Source organism: Conger conger, chromosome 14, assembly GCF_963514075.1.
Source record: "Conger conger chromosome 14, fConCon1.1, whole genome shotgun sequence".
Taxonomy (NCBI): domain Eukaryota; kingdom Metazoa; phylum Chordata; class Actinopteri; order Anguilliformes; family Congridae; genus Conger; species Conger conger.
The window spans coordinates 31,824,394-31,844,052 of NC_083773.1; the positions used below are offsets into that span (position 1 = coordinate 31,824,394).

Below are 19,659 nucleotides of genomic sequence, written 5' to 3' on the forward strand. Positions count from 1 at the left end.
ACACACGTGCACAAACACAAGCGTACGGAAACCCACCTCTCTCTCTCTCTCCTCTCTCCTCTCTCTCCTCTCACACACACACACGCACACGCACACTACCAACTACCCGACTACCAATTGGTCTTTACACTTATGTTGTAGCTGTCCAGGTGGTATGCAATCACTTAACTGAAACTGCCTTTTCCACGGGAGTGAGAATGAAGAAAAAGGGTCCAAGGGATGGAACCTGGATAGGGAATGAAAGAAAAAAAAAAAAATGTAATCACACTGGGTCAATTGCAGTGTGCTTAGCTTAGTTTAAATCACAAGTTTAAACCTCTCGACCACATATTGGCAGATATCTGCATACCAACTGGAGCAGATATCCAAAGCTGTGGACTAAGATCAAACTATTCCAGTTCAAATGCAGATCTGTGGTCTCGAGGTGTAAACTCCAGCTAAGCACACTGCAATTGCCCCACTAGGTTCCTAAGGGTTGTTTTTAACTTTTTATTGTAACAAAATACGAACACCACCACTGCAAGTTGCACAATAACGGACTGATCAGATGTGAGCATGCAAAGAAAATAGAAAAGGGAAAAACCTGTTGAGTTGTTCCAAGCCAATTATTTTATTAGATTTGCTTTCCCTCCAGGGAAGCTGTATTTCCAATATGTGCATTTCAGATGAACTGCCTTCTGCAGAGATACCATTTCATATTTCCTACCTTTTGAACCCATGGCCAAGTGCATCTTACACCAGCTTCCCCACCCTGACCTGGGGCCACATATGCTGATTTGTAATATTTGTTGTGATCCCAGTTAAGGAGGTTTAATACAACTGCTAAATTATTTTAGTAATTAATTAATCAATTATGATCTTCAGTAGCCATTTAAACTATACATTTAATCTATATTCTGCTACATTAATAATTAATTTCTGTTAATAAAGCTGAATGTGTATTGCTGATGTGTTTAAGTGTCTCAAATATATAGATAACCTTTTTAAAAAGAAATGTATGAATCCTTCTGTATGCTTCAAATAAACACCTGAAAATTTGAATGATGTCACATTGAGATCAAGCTTCAAACAGCAGCTCAATCAAATCAAGTATTTAAGAGCTCAGCATTCCCTCAGTGCCATGTTAAAAAAACTACTCGACATGACCTACTTGGCTAAATTATATGTATAAATAATTATATTACATACACTCAGTGAGCACTTTATTAGGTAATTATTAGACTCATTTTTATACGTACTGGTATTCTGCTGCTGTAGCATATCCACTGAGAATTTGGTTGTGTGTTCAGAGATGCTCTTCTGCATACCACTGTGCATGTTTACTTGCGTTACTGTCACCTTCTGGTCAGCTTCCACCAGTCTGGCCCTTCTCCTCTGTGTCCCTCTCCAAACATATTTGCTGGTCCATCCCATCACTTCAAAATCAGTTCTGCATCAGTTCGGACACCCAGAGTAGAATGTGTAGCCAGCTGCTACCCCTCTTCATTCTGTAGCTAGTTGGCTGAGCTCCAGTCCTTGCAGTGGAGGCCTTTTGGATCTCAGACTGCAGGCCCCAGTTGACCCTGTGCAATGAGGCAGAGAGCATCCTGCCCACTGAAATCTTTCCTCCCTGAGCAATGCTGTGGTCAATAATTGAGTGCCACCATGTGAGGCTGCCTGCCACAGTCAGCGGGATTTGATTCCAGAGCAAGGGACTGAAAGGCTAATAATAAAAAAAGATATATTGTAAAGCACTTGTTTATTGTATCAATAATTACTTCAGTTTATGTACTATTTGAACTATACAATAAAGAATGAACGCAAGTACACAATCACAATGGATTTTCTCTTGTGATGATTAAAGACAGTTTATGTAAAAATACCAACAATATCCAACAATTAGGGTGACATTTTTGCACAGTATTTTATAGTAAATATTTTGGCAAGGGGCAGTCAATTGACTGTAATCCTTATAAATTCCAGCCTCATCACAATCATTTTCACGTGTTTTCATTTACAATCACCGTTTCTTGTCGGCTTTGTCTTTGTAGTTACTTTGCAGCAATATGGCAATGCTTATTCTTCATGGCACCATCATAAAAATGGACTTTGTAGTCAAGTGCAAACTAATAGATACAGCAAGACCATTCTGAGCAAGATGAAATTAGGTTTTAGATTTTTTTTTATGCAACTATTTTTCCTAAATCTTACCATTTGAAATTAACACTTTATGCTTGAATAAGTCATTTTCAGGCTTTCCAAGGATTCATGACCTCTCTGACAATATTATAGCCATAATAACAATCAAACTTACAATCAATATTACAAGCAATATGGAACCAGTAATACCAGTGGAATAAATGGCTTTGAAAAAACGTGAAAGTTGTGCATGTTAATTATTTAATTCTGATCAGTTTGTATGTCTGCGGTTCTCTATCTGCTAAATCTCACATATGCTTATATATGTATAAACGCATGTAATCCAGATTTACTTGTACTTCTAAGAAAGTCATTGATAATAAACCTGTTTGCCTTTGTGTTCCTTGTATAATAAGCTTAAGCAACCGAACTACAAATATTGTAGTCCTTAGTTGTAATGTACCCTAAAAAAGAACCTTATGAACTACACTAAATTTTTATTTTGTTTTCTAATGAAGCCGGTCAGGAAAATAGCTTTACTTCTTCAGAGAAACCTAATGTACAAGGGCATACTTAACACAAATCAATCAACACATTACTTTTCTACTGCAAGACAATCATACTTCACGTTTCACGTTCAGTTGAATTTTATGTTACAGTCAGTGTCCACCCTTGGGGTGGGGTGGGTAACGTCTCCCAGTTCATTGTCCTGGAGACGTTTGTATGACAGGAAATGACATAGTTCAGTAGTTGCCAGCACACATGATAGTCCTTCCTGTCAGCTTGCTTCTCCCCTCAGGGCCTGAATGAATGGAAGGTGAACAGTAGATTAGAGAGAGTTATTATAATTATAATTATTATTAATTAATTAATTCATTCATTCATTCATTATCCTAACCCGCTTATCCTGAACAGGGTCGCAGGGGGGCTGGAGCCTATCCCAGCAAAGGGCAGGAATACACCCTGTACAGGTCACCAGTCCATCGCAGGGCACACACAGCATTCACTCACACACTCATACCTATGGGCAATTTAGACTCTCCAATCAGCCTAACCTGCATGTCTTTGGACTGTGGGAGGAAACCCACGCAGACACGGGGAGAACATGCAAACTCCGTACAGAGGCCCCGGCCAACGGGGATTCGAACCAAGGACCTCCTTGCTGTGAGGCGGCAGTGCTACCCACTGCACCATCCGTGCCACCCAGCGAAGGAGTTAGTAACTGAATATAGTTGTAAAGTTGGATTGGTTGAGCTGTTTTTCAATTAACAGTGATAATCCAATGCAGGAAATATTTGCTTATTTGCTTAATGTCATGCGTCTGGAAAAAATCCTGCTCATGCCTTCAGATCAAGAAATATCAGCTGCTGTTTTTGATTATCAACAAACTATATGTCGATTCCAGTTCAGGGTGTGACAAATAAGAATAAACAGTTTTCAGTCAGACATGATTGCTCAGGCTTAACTATGGATGTTTTACAGCTGCTTGGTGAGGAAATTAACGAATGCTGATGCTTCTAACACAGGACGTAGGCCTGTTTCTTCAAAGGTGATGCTTGTCCCCTTATGTCTTTCAAGTTAGCCAGCATGCTAAATACAGTGCATCCGGAAAGTATTCACAGCGCTTCACTTTTCCCACATTTTGTTATGTTACAGCCTTATTCAGAAATGGAACATTCATTTTTTCCTCAAAATTCTACACACAACACCCCATAATGACAACATGAAATAAGTTTTTGAAATTTTTGCTAATTTATTAAAAATAAAAAACTAAGAAATCACATGTACATAAGTATTCACAGCCTTTGCTCAATACTTTGTTGATGCACATTTGGCAGCAATTACAGCAATTACAGTATTTTTGAATATGATGCCACAAGCTTGGCACACCTATCTTTGGGCAGTTCCTCTTTGCAGCACCTCTCAAGCTCCATCAGGTTGGACGGGGAGCGTCGGTGCACAGCCATTTTAAGATCTCTCCAGAGATGTTCAATTGGATTCAAGTCTGGGCTCTGGCTGGGCCACTCAAGGACATTCACAGAGTTGTCCTGAAGCCACTCCTTTGATATCTTGGCTGTGTGCTTAGGGTCGTTGTCCTGCTGAAAGATGAACCGTCGCCCCAGTCTGAGGTCAAGAGCGCTCTGGAGCAGGTTTTCATCCAGGATGTCTCTGTACATTGCTGCATTCATCTTTCCCTCAATCCTGACTAGTCTCCCAGTTCCTGCCACTGAAAAACATCCCCACAGCATGATGCTGCCACCACCATGCTTCACTGTAGGGATGGCATTGGCCAGGTGATGAGCGGTGCCTGGTTTCCTCCAAACATGACGCCTGGCATTCACATCAAAGAGTTCAATCTTTGTCTCATCAGAACAGAGAATTTTGTTTCTCATGGTCTGAGAGTCCTTCAGGTGCCTTTTGGCAAACTCCAGACGGGCTGCCATGTGCCTTTTACTAAGCAGTGGCTTCTGTCTGGCCACTCTACCATACAGGTCTGATTGGTGGATTGCTGTAGAGATGGTTGTCCGTCTGGAAGGTTCTCCTCTCTCCACAGAGGAATGCTGGAGCTCTGACAGACCATCGGGTTCTTGGTCACCTCCCTGACTAAGGCCCTTCTCCCCCGATTGCTCAGTTTAGACGGGCGGCCAGCTCTAGGAAGAGTCCTGGTGGTTCCGAACTTCTTCCATTTACGGATGATGGAGGTCACTGTGCTCATTGGGACCTTCAAAGCAGCATACATTTTTCTCTACCCTTCCCCAGATTAGTGCCTCGAGACAATCCTGTCTCGGCGGTCTACAGACAATTCGTTTTACTTCATGCATGGTTTGTGCTCTGACATGCACCGTCAACTGTGGGACCTTATATAGACAGGTGTGTGCCTTTCCAAATCATGTCCAATCAACTGAATTTACCACAGGTGGACTCCAATTAAGCTGAAGAAACATCTCAAGGCTGATCAGTGGAAACAGGATGCACCTGAGCTCAATTTTGAGCTTCATGGCAAAGGCTGTGAATACTTATGTTTTTTATTTTTAATAAATTAGCAAAAATTTCAAAAAAACGTCTTTTATATTGTCATTATGGGGTGTTGTGTGCAGAATTTTGAGAAAAAAAAAAGATTTTTTTCCATTTTGGAATAAGGCTGTAACATAACAAAATGTGGGAAAAGTGAAGCGCTGTGAATACTTTCCGGATGCACTGTAGATCAGCTTGGCTATTCTGCCAATTCTTAAAAGAGCCACAAGAGATGCTAACCATTCATGACTGAAAATGTGAATCTGAATGGGTTGCCTCAATCGAACAGCTCAGAATAGCAGGTGGGCATGTCACTCTGATTATATCACTTATTTTAGTGAGGCCAGTCATCTGTGTTTAAATGCTTTTATCCAGATTTTCCTTCCTTAGTAAAAGTAAGTAGTATTAAAATATATTTTAAATGAATTGGTAACTGAAGTTAATCAGTTCAATGTTATTTATCTGTAGCCATCATGACACTTGACCAAGTGTGTTTCTATTTAGTGTCAATTATCATAGTTTATTTTTGGATTACAAAACAATGTACCAGGCGGCACGGATGGTGCAGTGGTTAGCACTGCCGCCTCACAGCAAGGAGGTCCTGGGTTCGAATCCCTGTCGGCCGGGGCCTCTCTGTGTGGAGTTTGCATTTTCTCCCCGTGTTTGCGTGGGTTTCCTCCGGGAACTCTGGTTTCCTCCCACAGTCCAAAGACATGCAGGTTAGGCTGATTGGAGAGTCTAAACTGCCCATAGGTATGAGTGTGTGAGTGAATGGAGTGTGTGCCCTGCAGGACTGGCGACCTGTACAGGGTGTATTCCTGCCTTTCGCCCAATGTATGCTGGGATAGGCTCCAGCGACCCTGTTCAGGATAAGCGGGTTAGGATAATGAATGAACGAATGAATGAATGAAAACAATGTACCCCCATTCTAGCAAGTGTCCTGTTTTACTAGGAAGACCTCAGGTAGAATCTCTTCCCGATTGCTGCAAATGTATGCTACACCTCAGAGAAAAAGGAGGTCAGGTTTACCCATCCATAAAGATTTATGTGGTATTTGAGTTATGGGGGAAATATCCTTTGAGACTAATACATTAGAGTTCTACAGGACTCTCATGGGAGCCATTTTCAGAGCTGTTGAAGGGAATAGTCAAGAGAATCAATTACCTGCGCTTAAGTTGGCCAGTTAGACCTAGAATACATTTATGACAGAAAATTACTGTAATAGCCCTAAAAGTTACAAATGTGTAAGATAAAATATAAACCAACAAACAAATATGAGAATAATAGGCATGGTGAAATAACAAAGCTCCTGAATACTTACGTGTATCTGCCCACCTTCCTTGATACCACCTTCCCTGCCGAGCCCACTGCGATCAGAGACACCAGCAGACCAAATACAGCGCCGAGGACCAGGCCCCTGCTAACACCTGGGACACAGAGAGACATTCAAACCAGGTTGTTGAAATTGGGCTAGGTCAGCAAAGGCAGCACTACTCTAGGAACAGAAATCCACACACTACTGACAGAGAGAACAATATTCTTATGAACCGTTTCAGTAGAAACTGGGCTGGGGGGGGGGGTCTTACCTGCAGGTTTTTCCTCCAACAGAATGACTGTTGCCCCGACCTCGTCAGGGCTGTTTGTGGAGGAGTCAGGCTCTGCAGCAGGCACGCATATGGGGATCACTTTAGGTGGAGGTGCCTCTGTTTTTGCCTCTGGGGGAAGAACAGAAGTGTCTGGAGGGGCAGCGTAGGCTTCGGTTTGATCTTCTGTGGGTGGGACAGGGGCCTCTGTGGGGAGGGCAGAAGGGACCTCTTCAGGCACTGGCTGCTCTTCTGGGGCAGCTGAGACAAGTTCTTCCTCTGGGGCAGTTGGTGCCTCTTCAGTGGAAGGTTCTTCCTCAGGAACAACCGGAAGAGCTTCCTCTTCCTCAGGAGGAACCGGAGCAGCCTCTTCCTCTTTAGCAGCTTCTTCGACAGGGAGAACTGTAATAGTTTCCCCAGGCTCTTCCTCGAAAGCAGTCGGAGCCTCTTCAGGAGCAGGCTCAACCTCTGTAGCAGCTGGGACCTCTTCAGGAACAGTTTCTACCTCCGGGGCACCTTCAGGAACAGGTTCTACCTCTGTAGCAGCTGGGACCTCTTCAGGAACAGTTTCTACCTCCGGAGCACCTTCAGGAACAGGTTCTACCTCTGGAGCAGCTGGGACCTCTTCAGGAACAGGTTCTACCTCTGGAGCAGCTGGGACCTCTTCAGGAACAGGCTCTACCTCCGGAGCACCTTCAGGAACAGATCCTACCTCTGGAGCAGCTGGGACCTCTTCAGGAAGAGGTTCTACCTCTGGAGCACCTTCAGGAACAGGTTCTACCTCTGGAGCAGCTGGAGCCCCTTCAGGAACAGTTTCTACCTCCGGAGCACCTTCAGGAACAGGCTCTACCTCTGGAGCAGCTGGGACCTCTTCCGGAACAGGCTCTACCTCTGGAGCAGCTGGGCCCTCTGCCGGAACAGGTTCTACCTCTGGAGCAGCAGCATCCGGGACCTCTTCAGGAACAGGCTGGACCTCTGGAGCAGCTGGGACCTCCTCAGGAACAGGTTCTACCTCTGGAGCAGCAGCGGGGACCTCTTCAGGAACAGGTTCTACCTCTGGAGCAGCAGCTGGGACCTCTTCAGGAACAGGTTCTACCTCTGGAGCAGCAGCTGGGACCTCTTCAGGAACAGGTTCTACCTCTGGAGCAGCTGGGACCTCTTCAGGAGCAGGGTCTACCTCTGGAGCAGCTGGGACCTCTTCAGGAGCAGGTTCTACATCTGGAGCAGCTGGGACCTCTTCAGGAACAGGTTCTACCTCTGGAGCAGCTGGGACCTCTTCAGGAGCAGGTTCTACATCTGGAGCAGCTGGGACCTCTTCAGGAACAGGTTCTACCTCTGGAGCAGCTGGGACCTCCTCAGGAACAGGTTCTATCTCTGGAGCAGCAGGGTCTGCTGGAGGAACTTGGTCCTGGGTGGGGGCAGCAGCAGCTCCCTCTTTGACAGTGTCAGGTACATCGGGGACTACAGGGGGCTCCACATTTTCAGCCTCCGCTGTGATTTGTCCGACTCCAACAAGTGTCCCTACAAAGGCAATGCAGGGTTACTTTTCTGACAAATGGTGTGAATGTAGCAAACCATATTGGAACAGTTGGTTTCATAGCAATGCTACTACCATAGCTTTACATTCTATAGATACCGCCAGGACTACTGACAGTAGCCTGCTCTAATATATAGCACTTGTGAATGAGTTTTGTGAATACTGTTTTTTGTAGAGTAGATCCTCTCACAACTTCCCATGGTTGGAAATAGCACACCTGCCATGTTCTGGGCCCCCACATTCCTCCTCAGGGGGAATTTTGTGCCCCATCCCTCAGGTTCTCCTCTCACACTTCCCACACCTGCTACAAACCTCACTGGACAGGAGGCAGTCATATGATTCACAGGCTACTGGAAACCCATACTCAGTCTTTCCCACAGACTCGGCTCCAGTATCCATACATACTTGTGTCCAGTGTGTCAGTGCAACTGTCATGGCTTCATACAGAGACTAGAGGTGCCTTCTTATGTCTTCATCTGTGCCTGCCCAATTAGTCGGTCTCTGTCTTTGACAAGGCATTATAGGGATGGCCCAGTGGAAGCTCACCTGAATGCAAGTTTTGGGGTGTTGCCTCTGAATAATTTATTTGTGGCTAAAGATTTGATGTTATATATAACCTTGTGGTAGGAAGCCTGATACTCTGCCAAAGATGGGTACACGCAGACGGTCCCAGTATAGCCTGGCCAGCCCCACATACTGCACTGCCTGTACTCTCCCCTATAGAGAGCTCTATTAATACACACATGCAGGCCAGGAAAACATTTGCACCTGGGCTTGTTGGGAGGGGGAGCTCTCTCTACATCAGTCCTGAGGATCATTAACTGTCGCACATCTTGCGTTTCCACAGAGCTGTTCCTTTCAACTGTACACAGGGCACACCACACGAACATTACATCACTCCCTACTCCAGCTTTTCAGATCCAATCACACACTGCTCAGCACTTTTTAGACAGTGATATACTACATTCCGTCAGCCGAATCCATTTTCCTCAAATTCCATTCACTTTTTAAAACTGTAGTTAGATCCTGGTTAGGGGACTGACCAGAACATGGACTATTTTTGGAAAGCTCTGGTTGTGTCCAAGATCGTTAGACCGAAATTTGAATCCCTGTAAACAGCAATTTTCTCAATTAAGAAACATGGTAAAAGAGTCAGTTACTTAGCTGATGTTAGCAGTCACAAAAGTGGAATTGTGTTGACTCACAAAGAGAATCAAAGCTATAAACCACAGAACAAGAGGCACACCACCAATATATGTCTATTTACTGTGAGGTGGCACTATACATGAAAAATACTGTGCAGTAAGTACTCCACACTACACAGGTGGACAATGAACAAACATAAACAGTACTGGCTATAGCAACTTCCTCTTTTGCGATTTGCAGAGATGAGTTTTGACCAGTCTGCCTCTGGTCTTCTTCAAACAGTCATTTAGAACCATGACTGTGATCCCATTCATCCCATGAATTTATTGTCTGGAATAAGTTGCTATATGCCCATGTGTAATCGTCCGTGTCATTCAAAGTCACATGTTTGTTTGACGGTACGTGCGCTGAAAAACCCACGGGAAGGGTTTCGCAATACAACACCACGGTGTTGTATGATAGTGTTGCGGGACAGTCTTGACTTTGAAAACACTCCACATTGTTTATGTCTGGAATGCAAGTCCCCTGAAATAGTCGCACTACATTGCACAGCACATGCGTACAGTTTTATGAAAGATATTTTTGCCCAGCTCTTACATAATTGTGAATCTAAAACAGCTCTGGATATAGCAGAACATTGGACAATACATTTTATTTAAGCATCGGCAGACCATAGCAATGGTGGCCATTATACCACCAGCACTATGGTTGCTCGCAATACCCCTGATTGGTGGATAGATCATGAAAAAGAAAGACCTGTTGTGATCCTTTTATCTGTGACTATCAGAAGAAATGTGCAAGAATGGTCTCAGTTTCTCAGGAAAGGAATTCATTTATTTCATATTATTATACTCCTTAATAATCGTATATTGCTATAAAGATTTGAAAAACAGTGATCTATAAATGCAGATATTTCAAGGTCTTTTTTTAAGATTACAATGGGTGATGACCCAGACTTGAACCATAACAAAATAAGTACACTCCTGTTTTTGTGAACCAATCATCTTTTGGTGTCTGACATTTGTGTTCTGTATTGATCAATTATTTACACGGTGGTAGCATTGTGGGATTCAAAGAGAGAGCGCTTCATTTGAATTAAAAAATGCGGTCTCTCATGTCACTTCAGCTAGCTTGCGTAATCCCGCCATTTCATCCAACTTCTGTTACATCATAATTATGAGTGACATACAATTGAGTTATTATACATTTCTATTTGTATAAAAACACAAATGAATTAATTGTAAAATGCAGATTCTGAAGTGTCCTGCGTTCCAAAGATTCAGCACTCCAGGGGCTTGCTTGACCGCTGAGAACTGAACGGTGACCACACACAGTAGTAGAGTTGGGTAAACTGTGCCACACACTGCAGTTACAGAGTGAGCTCACACGGCAGTTGCAGTGTTGAGGAAACAGCAGTTAGAACAATATGAATGTGGACTTACTTGCGTGCGAGATGGGGTGGAGGTGTCCTGCCAGGGCCACCAGAAACAGCAGCTGGACTCTGATCATGGCTTCGGTCCCACAATCACTGCACCACACTCTGGGCGAGTCTACCCCGCGCTGAAGTCCAAAAGCGGTCCACTCTCTGTCACAGACCCTCTAAAACACTCACACACACTATGACATATTCATACTACAGCACGGTAAGAGTGGGACTTGTGCAGCCACTGGTCCACTGGAAGAAGCAGATAGAGTGAGTTCGGGTGACTTTACCTCACAGCAGGGGGAGTTGTCTGATGGGGGAGGGGCTGCATATGCATGGCCTGGGCTGTTATATAAGGAGCACAGATCTGGGGTCTTTCTGTCAACTGGGGCTGAGGTTGTGCCCCAACTGGGGCTGGGGTTGTGCCCCAACTGGGGCTGGGGTTGTGCCCCAACTGGGGCTGGGGTTGTGCCCCAACTGGGGCTGGGGTTGTGCCCCAACTGGGGCTGGGGTTTTCCCCCACCTGGGGCTGAGGTTGTGCCTCAACTGGGGCTGACGTTGTGCCCCAACTGGGGCTGACGTTGTGCCCCAACTGGGGCTGGGGTTTTCCCCCACCTGGGGCTGAGGTTGTGCCTCAACTGGAGGGAGTCATTGTGATTATGACCCTGGAAGATTGGGTTTTGGTGTTTTGGTGAAGAGTTTATCCTTGCCGTACATCGTTGCCAGTATGCCCGGCTCAGAGGGACGATTACCGCACGTCGCATCACACTCACCCACCAGATTCGGGGAGAAAAAGTATTTTTAAACTTCTTTTATATCCACTAAAACAATTAAATTAAACTATCCATGAACGCACCAAGAGAGCAAGCAGCCGCAAACAGCAGAATGATTGGGCAGGCCCTGGTGGGAATAAGGGGGTCACCTTCCAACAGCGCTGAGTCACCTGTGTAAATAGAGGACATGTCCAGTGCCATTTCGTTTTCCTTTTTCCATTAGGCCCACAGCACACACCGTAGCTGAGGAAACTTCTCTCTCATCGAGCAGTCAGGTGCAGCGCTGTTCAGCCAGCTCACTATAGGCTCAATTTGAGTGATACATTTCCCAGCACGAGAGGCATCCATAACACCATGCCAGGATAGGACATTTATTTCTGATGAGCCCAGAAATGTGTAGTGATCTACTGGTTGGGACATTAGCATAGCATACGGAGTGCGGAGAGAGTCTAGGATAGCCCACTATAAAGTGATACACTCTACCCTTTATGTCAATCAGGTTTTATGGGCAGTAATTCAGTTCTTCCATTGCAGATTAGTACCAGTACATCATCCTCAGGAAGCCATCTGTCATGCACAGAACCGTGATGTCATTGCATACTCTCCAATCACTGGTGGTGTGGATGAATTCACAGGCCAGTCATACCATGTCATTTATACAACATAAGTGCTGGGAATCCTTTCTACCTCTGACTTTCATGACCTCTGAGCACTACAAGACAAACTTTTGTTACTAAGGCAGCTATGACACACCATACGGCGCTCATACGTCATGAAAAATAAAACGAATGGCAAACCATTCCACAGTGAAGTTAACATATTTTATTTTTTTAAGTGCCATTCATGCATATTGGGGGGAGGGGGGGGGGTCTGGCAACAACAATCCTAATGACACTTCAGAGTTATTTTACAGCACAGCACTTAACCGATACAAAGTGTAGCTGTGTCATTTCACTGGACAGAAAATAAATGAATATACCGTGCAATAACAAAAGGGGAGAAGGATAAAAGAAACGAAGTAAAAATAAAATCCAAAATAATTTTTTATAAACACGAAAAACACTGAAGAACGGCAGTACAGGTAAAAGGTAGTGTCACACAAAAAAGCCAATGCATTTTCATCACATGTACTATAAGTATACACACGCACATAAACTCTCATACATTCACACGGACCGTTTCATTCTTTGACTGAACATAAACCAAATACTCTGTATACACCCCCCCTCCTTTAACCTGTGACCCCCAATCTCTCCTACCCACCCAGAGGGAACAAAAGACTATTGAAAAGACATATTTACAATAAGCACAATAACACACCAACACCGAATAAAATAGGACTCAAATAACAGTACTTGTTGGCAGTCTTCTCCCTTAATGTAACAAGGTTTTTTTTCTTTTCTTTTTTAAAATCTGGATCTAATCTCTCTGGCATGTTCCTCTGCAGCAGTATGGCAAAGCTGAATTGTCTTTAAAAACACGACAAACACATACACACAAGAATCGAAGGAGCACTCTGTTAAAAACCGTTTCACGCAACTCGCTTTTTTTTTTTTCCATTTTCTTTTTTTTTTTTTCATACTTTTCGTTCAAACCCACCCCTTGTCTCAACCTACCCGTCTGTGTAGTTTCATTTGCTCAGTAAGATGAAAGCACTTTGTAAATGATCAGAAATGCAGGATTTGTTTGCATGTAAGAAAGACTGAATGGAAATCCGAACCTGAGCCGCAAGCAGACTTTTAAAAGGTTTTCTAAAAAAATAAAATAAAAACAAAATACGGACATTGTGGACAATGGCAGGCCAGTCCAGCGGTGATCAATGCTCAACAATGATCAGAACGAGACAGAAATACCGTGGCAGATCACTGGAGCCAGCAGAATGAGGGCGGACAGTACATCCCTGGCCTTCGCCCCTCGAGCGCGCTGAGAAAAGTGCTTGATTCTTGGGCAACCCTGTGAATTCGCCCTATCCCCGGTCGTGGATTCATTTTGTGCTCGTACATAGGGGACAGAGGTGATTGTGATACCATTCATGCATAGCCCTATATCACACAGACAGACAGACAGACAGACAGAGACACACGGACATACACACAGTCTATTGGCACTCATTTACCCCCCTTGGTGATGGTTTGACTTGGTGTCCTCCAGAAAGCTGGGGACCTTAAGGCACAGGGAGATGGCCCTTAGTCACACAGTGGTTCAGGTTCTGACATCTTGGATCCCCTGTGTAAGACACCCTCAGCTTTAGCTGGCCAAGTAACCCCCCCTCCACAAAGACTGGGGCTCTGCTTTACAGACCACCTGACTAATCTGCAGTGACTCAGCACTTTCAACGGCCCTGTTCACCAAATAAACCATTTAAGAGAGGAGAGTGATAAAGGGGAATCCTACCACAATGTCACTTCATGATACGTTTTGCCTACGTTTTCCTCGAGGATTAGCGGATTAGCCGTCAATCGATTGATATACTTTACAGCACACCCTAGACAGCCGCGTTCACGCCGTCCTATAATTTTCCTCTCATTGTCTCTCACAGAAATGCACACTAGATGGCGCTCAGTACTACAATCTTCGTGGGGTTCCAACACAGTCATGCAAGGCTGAACACAAATGTTATTTTGTGCAAACATCAGTTGACCCTGTCTTGTCCGGACAGCAAAAACCACTGCCGGTGGCTGAGACTACCCCTCACAGTCTGCCCACGCCGTCAGTGACGATGACCGCCCTTACTTCTGGCAGTTCTAGCCCCCTTTAATGGCCCTAGACACGGCTCCTCCAGAGGAGAGGAGAGTTCGGGGAGGAACGCGTTCGCCCCACGGTGTGAACCACCTTCACAGCCTACGGACTCACGGACGCCAACTGCAACACGCTTTTTCCTGACCCACTTCAGGCCTTCCCCAAGCAAACGCTCCTGTGCTGGGCTGTTCATCAAGCCCCCGACACCACTGCAGGTAAAGGAAGGAGGCTCAGTCACCATCAGTTCAAGGCTGAACATCCAACCGCATTTTATCACATGAGAAAGGCACACGCACATCAACAAGGGTCCAAGGGAACTGTAGTCCAATGAGTCCACTGAAGGCCTGCGTCACCAGGCATTGATTATTCATCCCCATTCAGCATGATCTACCATGAGAGACACATTCTGAAATGATGAGTCAACGTGAAGCCCGCCCGGATGTCGACAGCACTGGTAGTGAAATGACACATTACAGACAGGAGTAGAATACACAAACACAAATACTGCAGGTACTTTTCTTAAGTTTACATTTGTATTGTAATGTTATATTTGGGATTACTTTCTGGGGTGGCCCTTCTCCCGTTTGCGACGCACCCTTACGCCAAGTCCAGAGGTACCAACCATCTCGCGGAGAGCCTGGCGATAATTTAACAGAATGTAATCGGACTTTAAAACCCACGACATCTGCCTTTGACATTTTTCCACCGCCCCGGCGCACGGCTGATCCGGGTTTCTCCCCCATTCCTGCGGACATTCGGGCAGAGAGGAAACGTGACTGTCACTCAGTCTCCCTCTCCACCGAGACCACCCTGTGGGCCAGTCAGGAAACACCCCGCCAAAACAAACCACACAACAGCGAAGTAGGGAGCTGACAGACGAGGTCTGGGGTGAGGGGGTGAGGGGTACAACTCCGCCCCATGACAAAAAGCGACAAAAGTACAAAAGCCATCAGTGAAAGGTGTCCCACTATATATGATTGTCTTCAAAGAGTTTTTTTTTTTTTTTTTTGTTCATTTCTTTTTCTGTAAAAAGGCCAGGACTCTTAAGTCTCTCTGCTCTTGTCGAAAATGACACCTGCACCATGTCCTGTCCTGTCTGGATTGTCTCCTCCCGCAGTGTGTGGGGCCACCCTGGCCCGGCGCGCCCCAGAGCCCCACTCCACGGACAGGACTAAACGATGGAGTCCCAGTCAAAGTCATCCTGGATGTCATCGGCGGGCATGCGGCGCATCTGGAAACTTCCAGGAGGAATCATGTGCTGCTGGTTCATCTGGGCGTGGTGTCCTGAGGAGACCAGAGTAACACACATGAGTCTCACACTCCATCTCACACACTCACACACTCACACACTCACTCCGCCTTATGCTCCCCTCATCACAGACAGACACACTCCATCTCACGCTCATATCTACAAACACAACTGACACATAAAACACATTAACATTGACAAACAAACAAAATGGCATCCACACACACACATTCGCCCAGCTTTTCCACTCAAACGATTGACTTTTACTGTAGTCAAAAAACATTGGCATGGCATTTGAACTCTCAACACAATGTAATTGAACAGGTTTCGTTCTGCCCTGGGTGAGGGCGGGGAGCACCTGTCATGGTGGGGCCGGCGGTGCTCATTGAGGTGAGGTGGGGGTAAACCGGGGGGCCCATCATCGGGGGAAGATTCTGCCGCGAGTCCATGTACAGGTTTCCTGTCGCAAGAGCAGGTCCATAAGATCACTCTCAGATACACACGGTCACTCGGAGAACCCAAACGTTCCCACCCGCACTCGCAGCCTGGAGGCCTTCCCCACCCCCTTGTGCTTCAGCCAACCGAACGCGAAGTTTCGCAAGCGAAAGCAGCAACTGAGCGAAGCCACCCAGCTAACTAGCCGGGTAGCTCACGCTAACACCACTGAACAGGCTATAGACTTTAAATCTGCTTTGCATGTGTAGTTGAGCACTATAGATTGCTTATCAGCCTGGAAGGAGGTTGTAGCTAAAAGAATAGAATAGAATGCACTTAGTGTGATCCAGATGAGATTATAACACCCTCTTATATCCCTTCAACAAAGATGTCAGGCTTTAGCCATCACCTTACAAATAAATGCAAAGTCGCAATATATTTGTGAGGTGAGAACTAAAGACTGACATCTTTGCTCATCAATAAAGAGTTTCAAAGACATGCAAAACATTTAAAAGCAGAATCATCTTTGTCGTGCCATTAGCATGAGCTAGCTGGCTAGCGGTTCACAGACATGCAAAACCGATTTAACAGCAGAATTGTCTTCGCATGAGCCAGCTGGCTAGTTAAATGGGTGGCTGCACCAGATATCAGACTAAAACTGACGCAGACTAAAAGCTGCACTCAGCTGCTGAATTTGTGAGTGAAGAGGCTGGCGACGTGCGATTGGCTGAAGCGTGAGGAAGTCTCAAAATCAACAGCAGCGGGCAGTCCTGCGTCCAGCGCTGCGTCTCACCTGTGCCGATGTGCTGGCTGGGCTTGGTGTGCAAGGAGCCGTGACATGCCGGGGCCTGCGCTGCCGCCTGTGGCTGGATGACCCCAGTGCGGGCGAAAAACTGGTTTATGGAGGAGCAGAGGTCGGCGATCTGCGTGGGCTCCAGGGACCAGTTGTTGAGCTCTGCCTGCCTCATGCTCTCTTTCAAACCTGAGTCAGAGCCCGCAGCCAACCGATCAATACACCAGACAGAACAATAAAATGGAGTTGTAATCCTATGATACCATTTGTCGCCTGGTGATATTCAGATTTGTAGCAAGATCACCACCACCACAAGTACATTTCTGTCAGCGGTAATTTTCTCACTTCTAAACTCTTTGCGCTAAATTTTTACACAGGTTCAGCTGTAGTATTGAACATATTCTTGGCCAAAAATGAGCTTTCCCAGCCACAGGTGAAAGGAACAGCGGGGTGTAGCGCACCTTGGAAAGGCGAGAGGTCCACGTCAGCCCAGTTGTAGCTGCTGGCGATGCGACAGCTCTCCTTCAGTGCGTCCAGGTTGGGGTACCAGTCCGTGGGCAGGCCTGCAGGACAGAACACAACGGGTTCGCTCCCGACAACTGCAGGGGTCACAAAAAAGCATGCAATGTGCAACCCAGCCACTAGAGGGCACCATTTAATTTTGAAACTATGCAGTGCGCAGATCCCACAGGGTTTACTCGGAGGGAGAACAGAGTGAAGATTAAACAAGAGAAGGTTAGCTGCTTTCATTTTAGAAACAAATAACTGCTAAAACACACATATTGAAACAACAAAGCTCTTAGAGCAGAGCAGGGTCTTACCAGAGTTACAAGACAGCTGTTGCTGGACAGGATGGGACTGGTGTTGCTGCTGCTGCTGTTGGGAGGGATGCTGGGTGTGTGGTGCATGTTGGGAAGGATGTTGTGTGTGTGGTGCATGCTGGGAAGGGTGTTGTGTGTGTGGTGCATGTTGGGAAGGGTGTTGTGTATGTGCTGCATGCTGGGAAGGGTGTTGTGTATGTGGTGCGTGTTGGGAAGGGTGTTGTGTATGTGGTGCATGCTGGGAAGGGTGTTGTGTGTGTGGTGCATGTTGGGAAGGGTGTTGCGAGTGTGGTGTATGCTGGGATGGGTGTTGTGCGTGAGGTGCGTGTTGGGAAGGGTGTTGTGTATGTGCTGCATGTTGGGAAGGGTGTTGAGAGTGAGCTGCATGTTGGGAAGGGTGTTGTGAGTGTGATGGATGCTGGGATGGGTGTTGTGCGTGAGGTGCGTGTTGGGAAGGGTGTTGCGCGTGAGGAGCGTGTTGGGAGGGGTGTTGTGCGTGAGGTGCATGCTGGGAAGGGTGCTGGGTGTGTGGTGCGTGCTGGGACGGGTGCTGGCTGTGCTGTTGCGGGTGCTGGGACAGGTGTGCCCCGTGGGGCGAGCCGTGTGCAGAGTGAGCGTTTTGGGTCTGCAGTTGGGATGGGTGGGACAGGGGCATCTGGCCTCCACTGTTGGCCATGCTGTTGGTGACGCTGTTCTGGGTGCTGTGGGGCGACTGGTAGGAACAGGAGGTGTGGGTCGGTTGCGTCGAGTCCGAAGGCATGCCCATCAGGCCTGCTGTGGGTGAAACAGCGAAGCTCTCATTAGGTCATTCCACCCAGACGCCTAAATTTTGCACTTGACCTGGGAACTGAATCACAAAAGGAATAGTTCCGCGAGAATCGGTAAGTTTGCTGCTGCAGGTACAATCTGCATGGTCCCCGAATCTCAAACCTACACGATTCCCTGCCTGGGACCCTATCTACCGTCTCTGCTGTCCACCTGACTGATTAAAGTGGAAAAGGGAGGTAAAGATTTCTGCAGCAACAGCCAGACAAGGAACTGTGAGGGTCCTAGTGCTGAGCGATTTCTGTGTTTAAATAATGAATCGATCAAAGTCGGTTCGATATTTGAATTTAATTCATTTGGTGGACAAACAGCATTTTTCTCTGAGCTCATTGTGCAAATTTTTGGTTGTTGTAGTTTTTAAAAGCCATCAACTTTACATTACATTACGTTACATTAATGGCATTTGGCAGACGCTCTCATCCAGAGAGACGTACTACAAAGTGCATACCCATAACCAGGGATAAGTGCGCTGAAAGACCCTACAGGGTCAACTCAATGCAGTTCGAACAGAAATGAGGATTGCAATAACTACAATGACCAGGATGCATACAGATGCACAAGTAAATTTTAAACAAGTCAGAAAACGCAACCCAGCACTCACGACCTGTACCACAGCCTACTGCGCAACTACCAGATTACACATATATTCCATAACACGTCGACACAAACTCGTTTTTATTGGCCTGGAAATTGGTCTAATGATATTGTCAACGTTGCTTGTTAACCTGCTAATGTGTCTCGTGAGGACCACTTAAAATAGTAGCAAATAGTTGGTAGCGTTTGGTAGTGATGGCTCATTGGCTGCCAAAGAGAAAATCTCTTTACTTAGTAAATAGTACAATAGTAGCCTATGATAAGGGAGATGGATTATAAAATCAACAAATAATAAAAATAGGGAATATACACCCCTGAATTACGTATATATATTTTTGATGACTAAATTAATAATTCAAGCAAGTGATTTGCTGTAATATGCAGTCACAACATTGGAACGTTTGAAAATAGACAGAACGTTTTAAAGCTCTTTATTTAATAAAGTTGGTATTTAACATTTCAGTTAAAACATTCAAAAGGAACTGCAATTGTCATTATTTAATTGTAGTTGTGTATATAAATAAAGCAATGAAATCGAAATAAAAAAACCATGATTTTCCAAAACCAAATTCAACCGAGCTTGGTTTTGGAAAAAAAACCAAAAAAAC

General features: G+C 45.7%; 2 protein-coding genes across 6 annotated transcripts in view; both read right to left on the reverse strand.

Annotated features, from left to right (window-relative positions):
• Positions 1 to 6,450: 6,450 nt before the first annotated feature.
• On the reverse strand, positions 6,451 to 10,942 carry LOC133109439 (cell surface glycoprotein 1-like). The gene is made up of 3 exons (XM_061218762.1): positions 10,842 to 10,942; positions 6,720 to 8,237; positions 6,451 to 6,560 (listed from the first exon to the last, which is right to left on the reverse strand). Exons 1-3 carry the CDS (start codon positions 10,906 to 10,908, stop codon positions 6,451 to 6,453), a joined length of 1,695 nt encoding a protein of 564 aa, XP_061074746.1. The 5' UTR covers positions 10,909 to 10,942.
• Positions 10,943 to 12,402: 1,460 nt separating this feature from the next.
• LOC133110206 (forkhead box protein J3-like) overlaps positions 12,403 to 19,659 on the reverse strand; it is a 61,964-nt gene continuing 54,707 nt past the window's right edge. For 2 of the 5 annotated variants that reach the window (XM_061220138.1, XM_061220139.1), the window contains exons 8-12: positions 17,633 to 18,406; positions 17,273 to 17,410; positions 16,812 to 17,000; positions 15,942 to 16,043; positions 12,403 to 15,618 (exon numbers count right to left, since the gene is read on the reverse strand). In XM_061220138.1, coding sequence (XP_061076122.1) covers positions 15,506 to 15,618; positions 15,942 to 16,043; positions 16,812 to 17,000; positions 17,273 to 17,410; positions 17,633 to 18,406 — 1,316 coding nt within the window. In that variant the 3' untranslated portion in view covers positions 12,403 to 15,505. The remainder of the gene's footprint in view (positions 15,619 to 15,941; positions 16,044 to 16,811; positions 17,001 to 17,272; positions 17,411 to 17,632; positions 18,407 to 19,659) is intronic. The other 3 variants (XM_061220142.1, XM_061220140.1, XM_061220141.1) reach the window with 3 other exon arrangements.

Coding starts and splice junctions, on each gene's coding strand:
- LOC133109439 (XM_061218762.1), bottom strand. CDS start 10,908: ATGATCAGAGTCCAGCTGCTGTTTCTGGTGGCCCTGGCAGGACACCTC. Junction 8,238..10,841: donor CCACCCCATCTCGCACGCAA/GTAAGTCCACAT, acceptor TTGCCTTTGTAG/GGACACTTGTTGGAGTCGGA. Junction 6,561..6,719: donor GTTGGAGGAAAAACCTGCAG/GTAAGACCCCCC, acceptor TCTGTGTCCCAG/GTGTTAGCAGGGGCCTGGTC.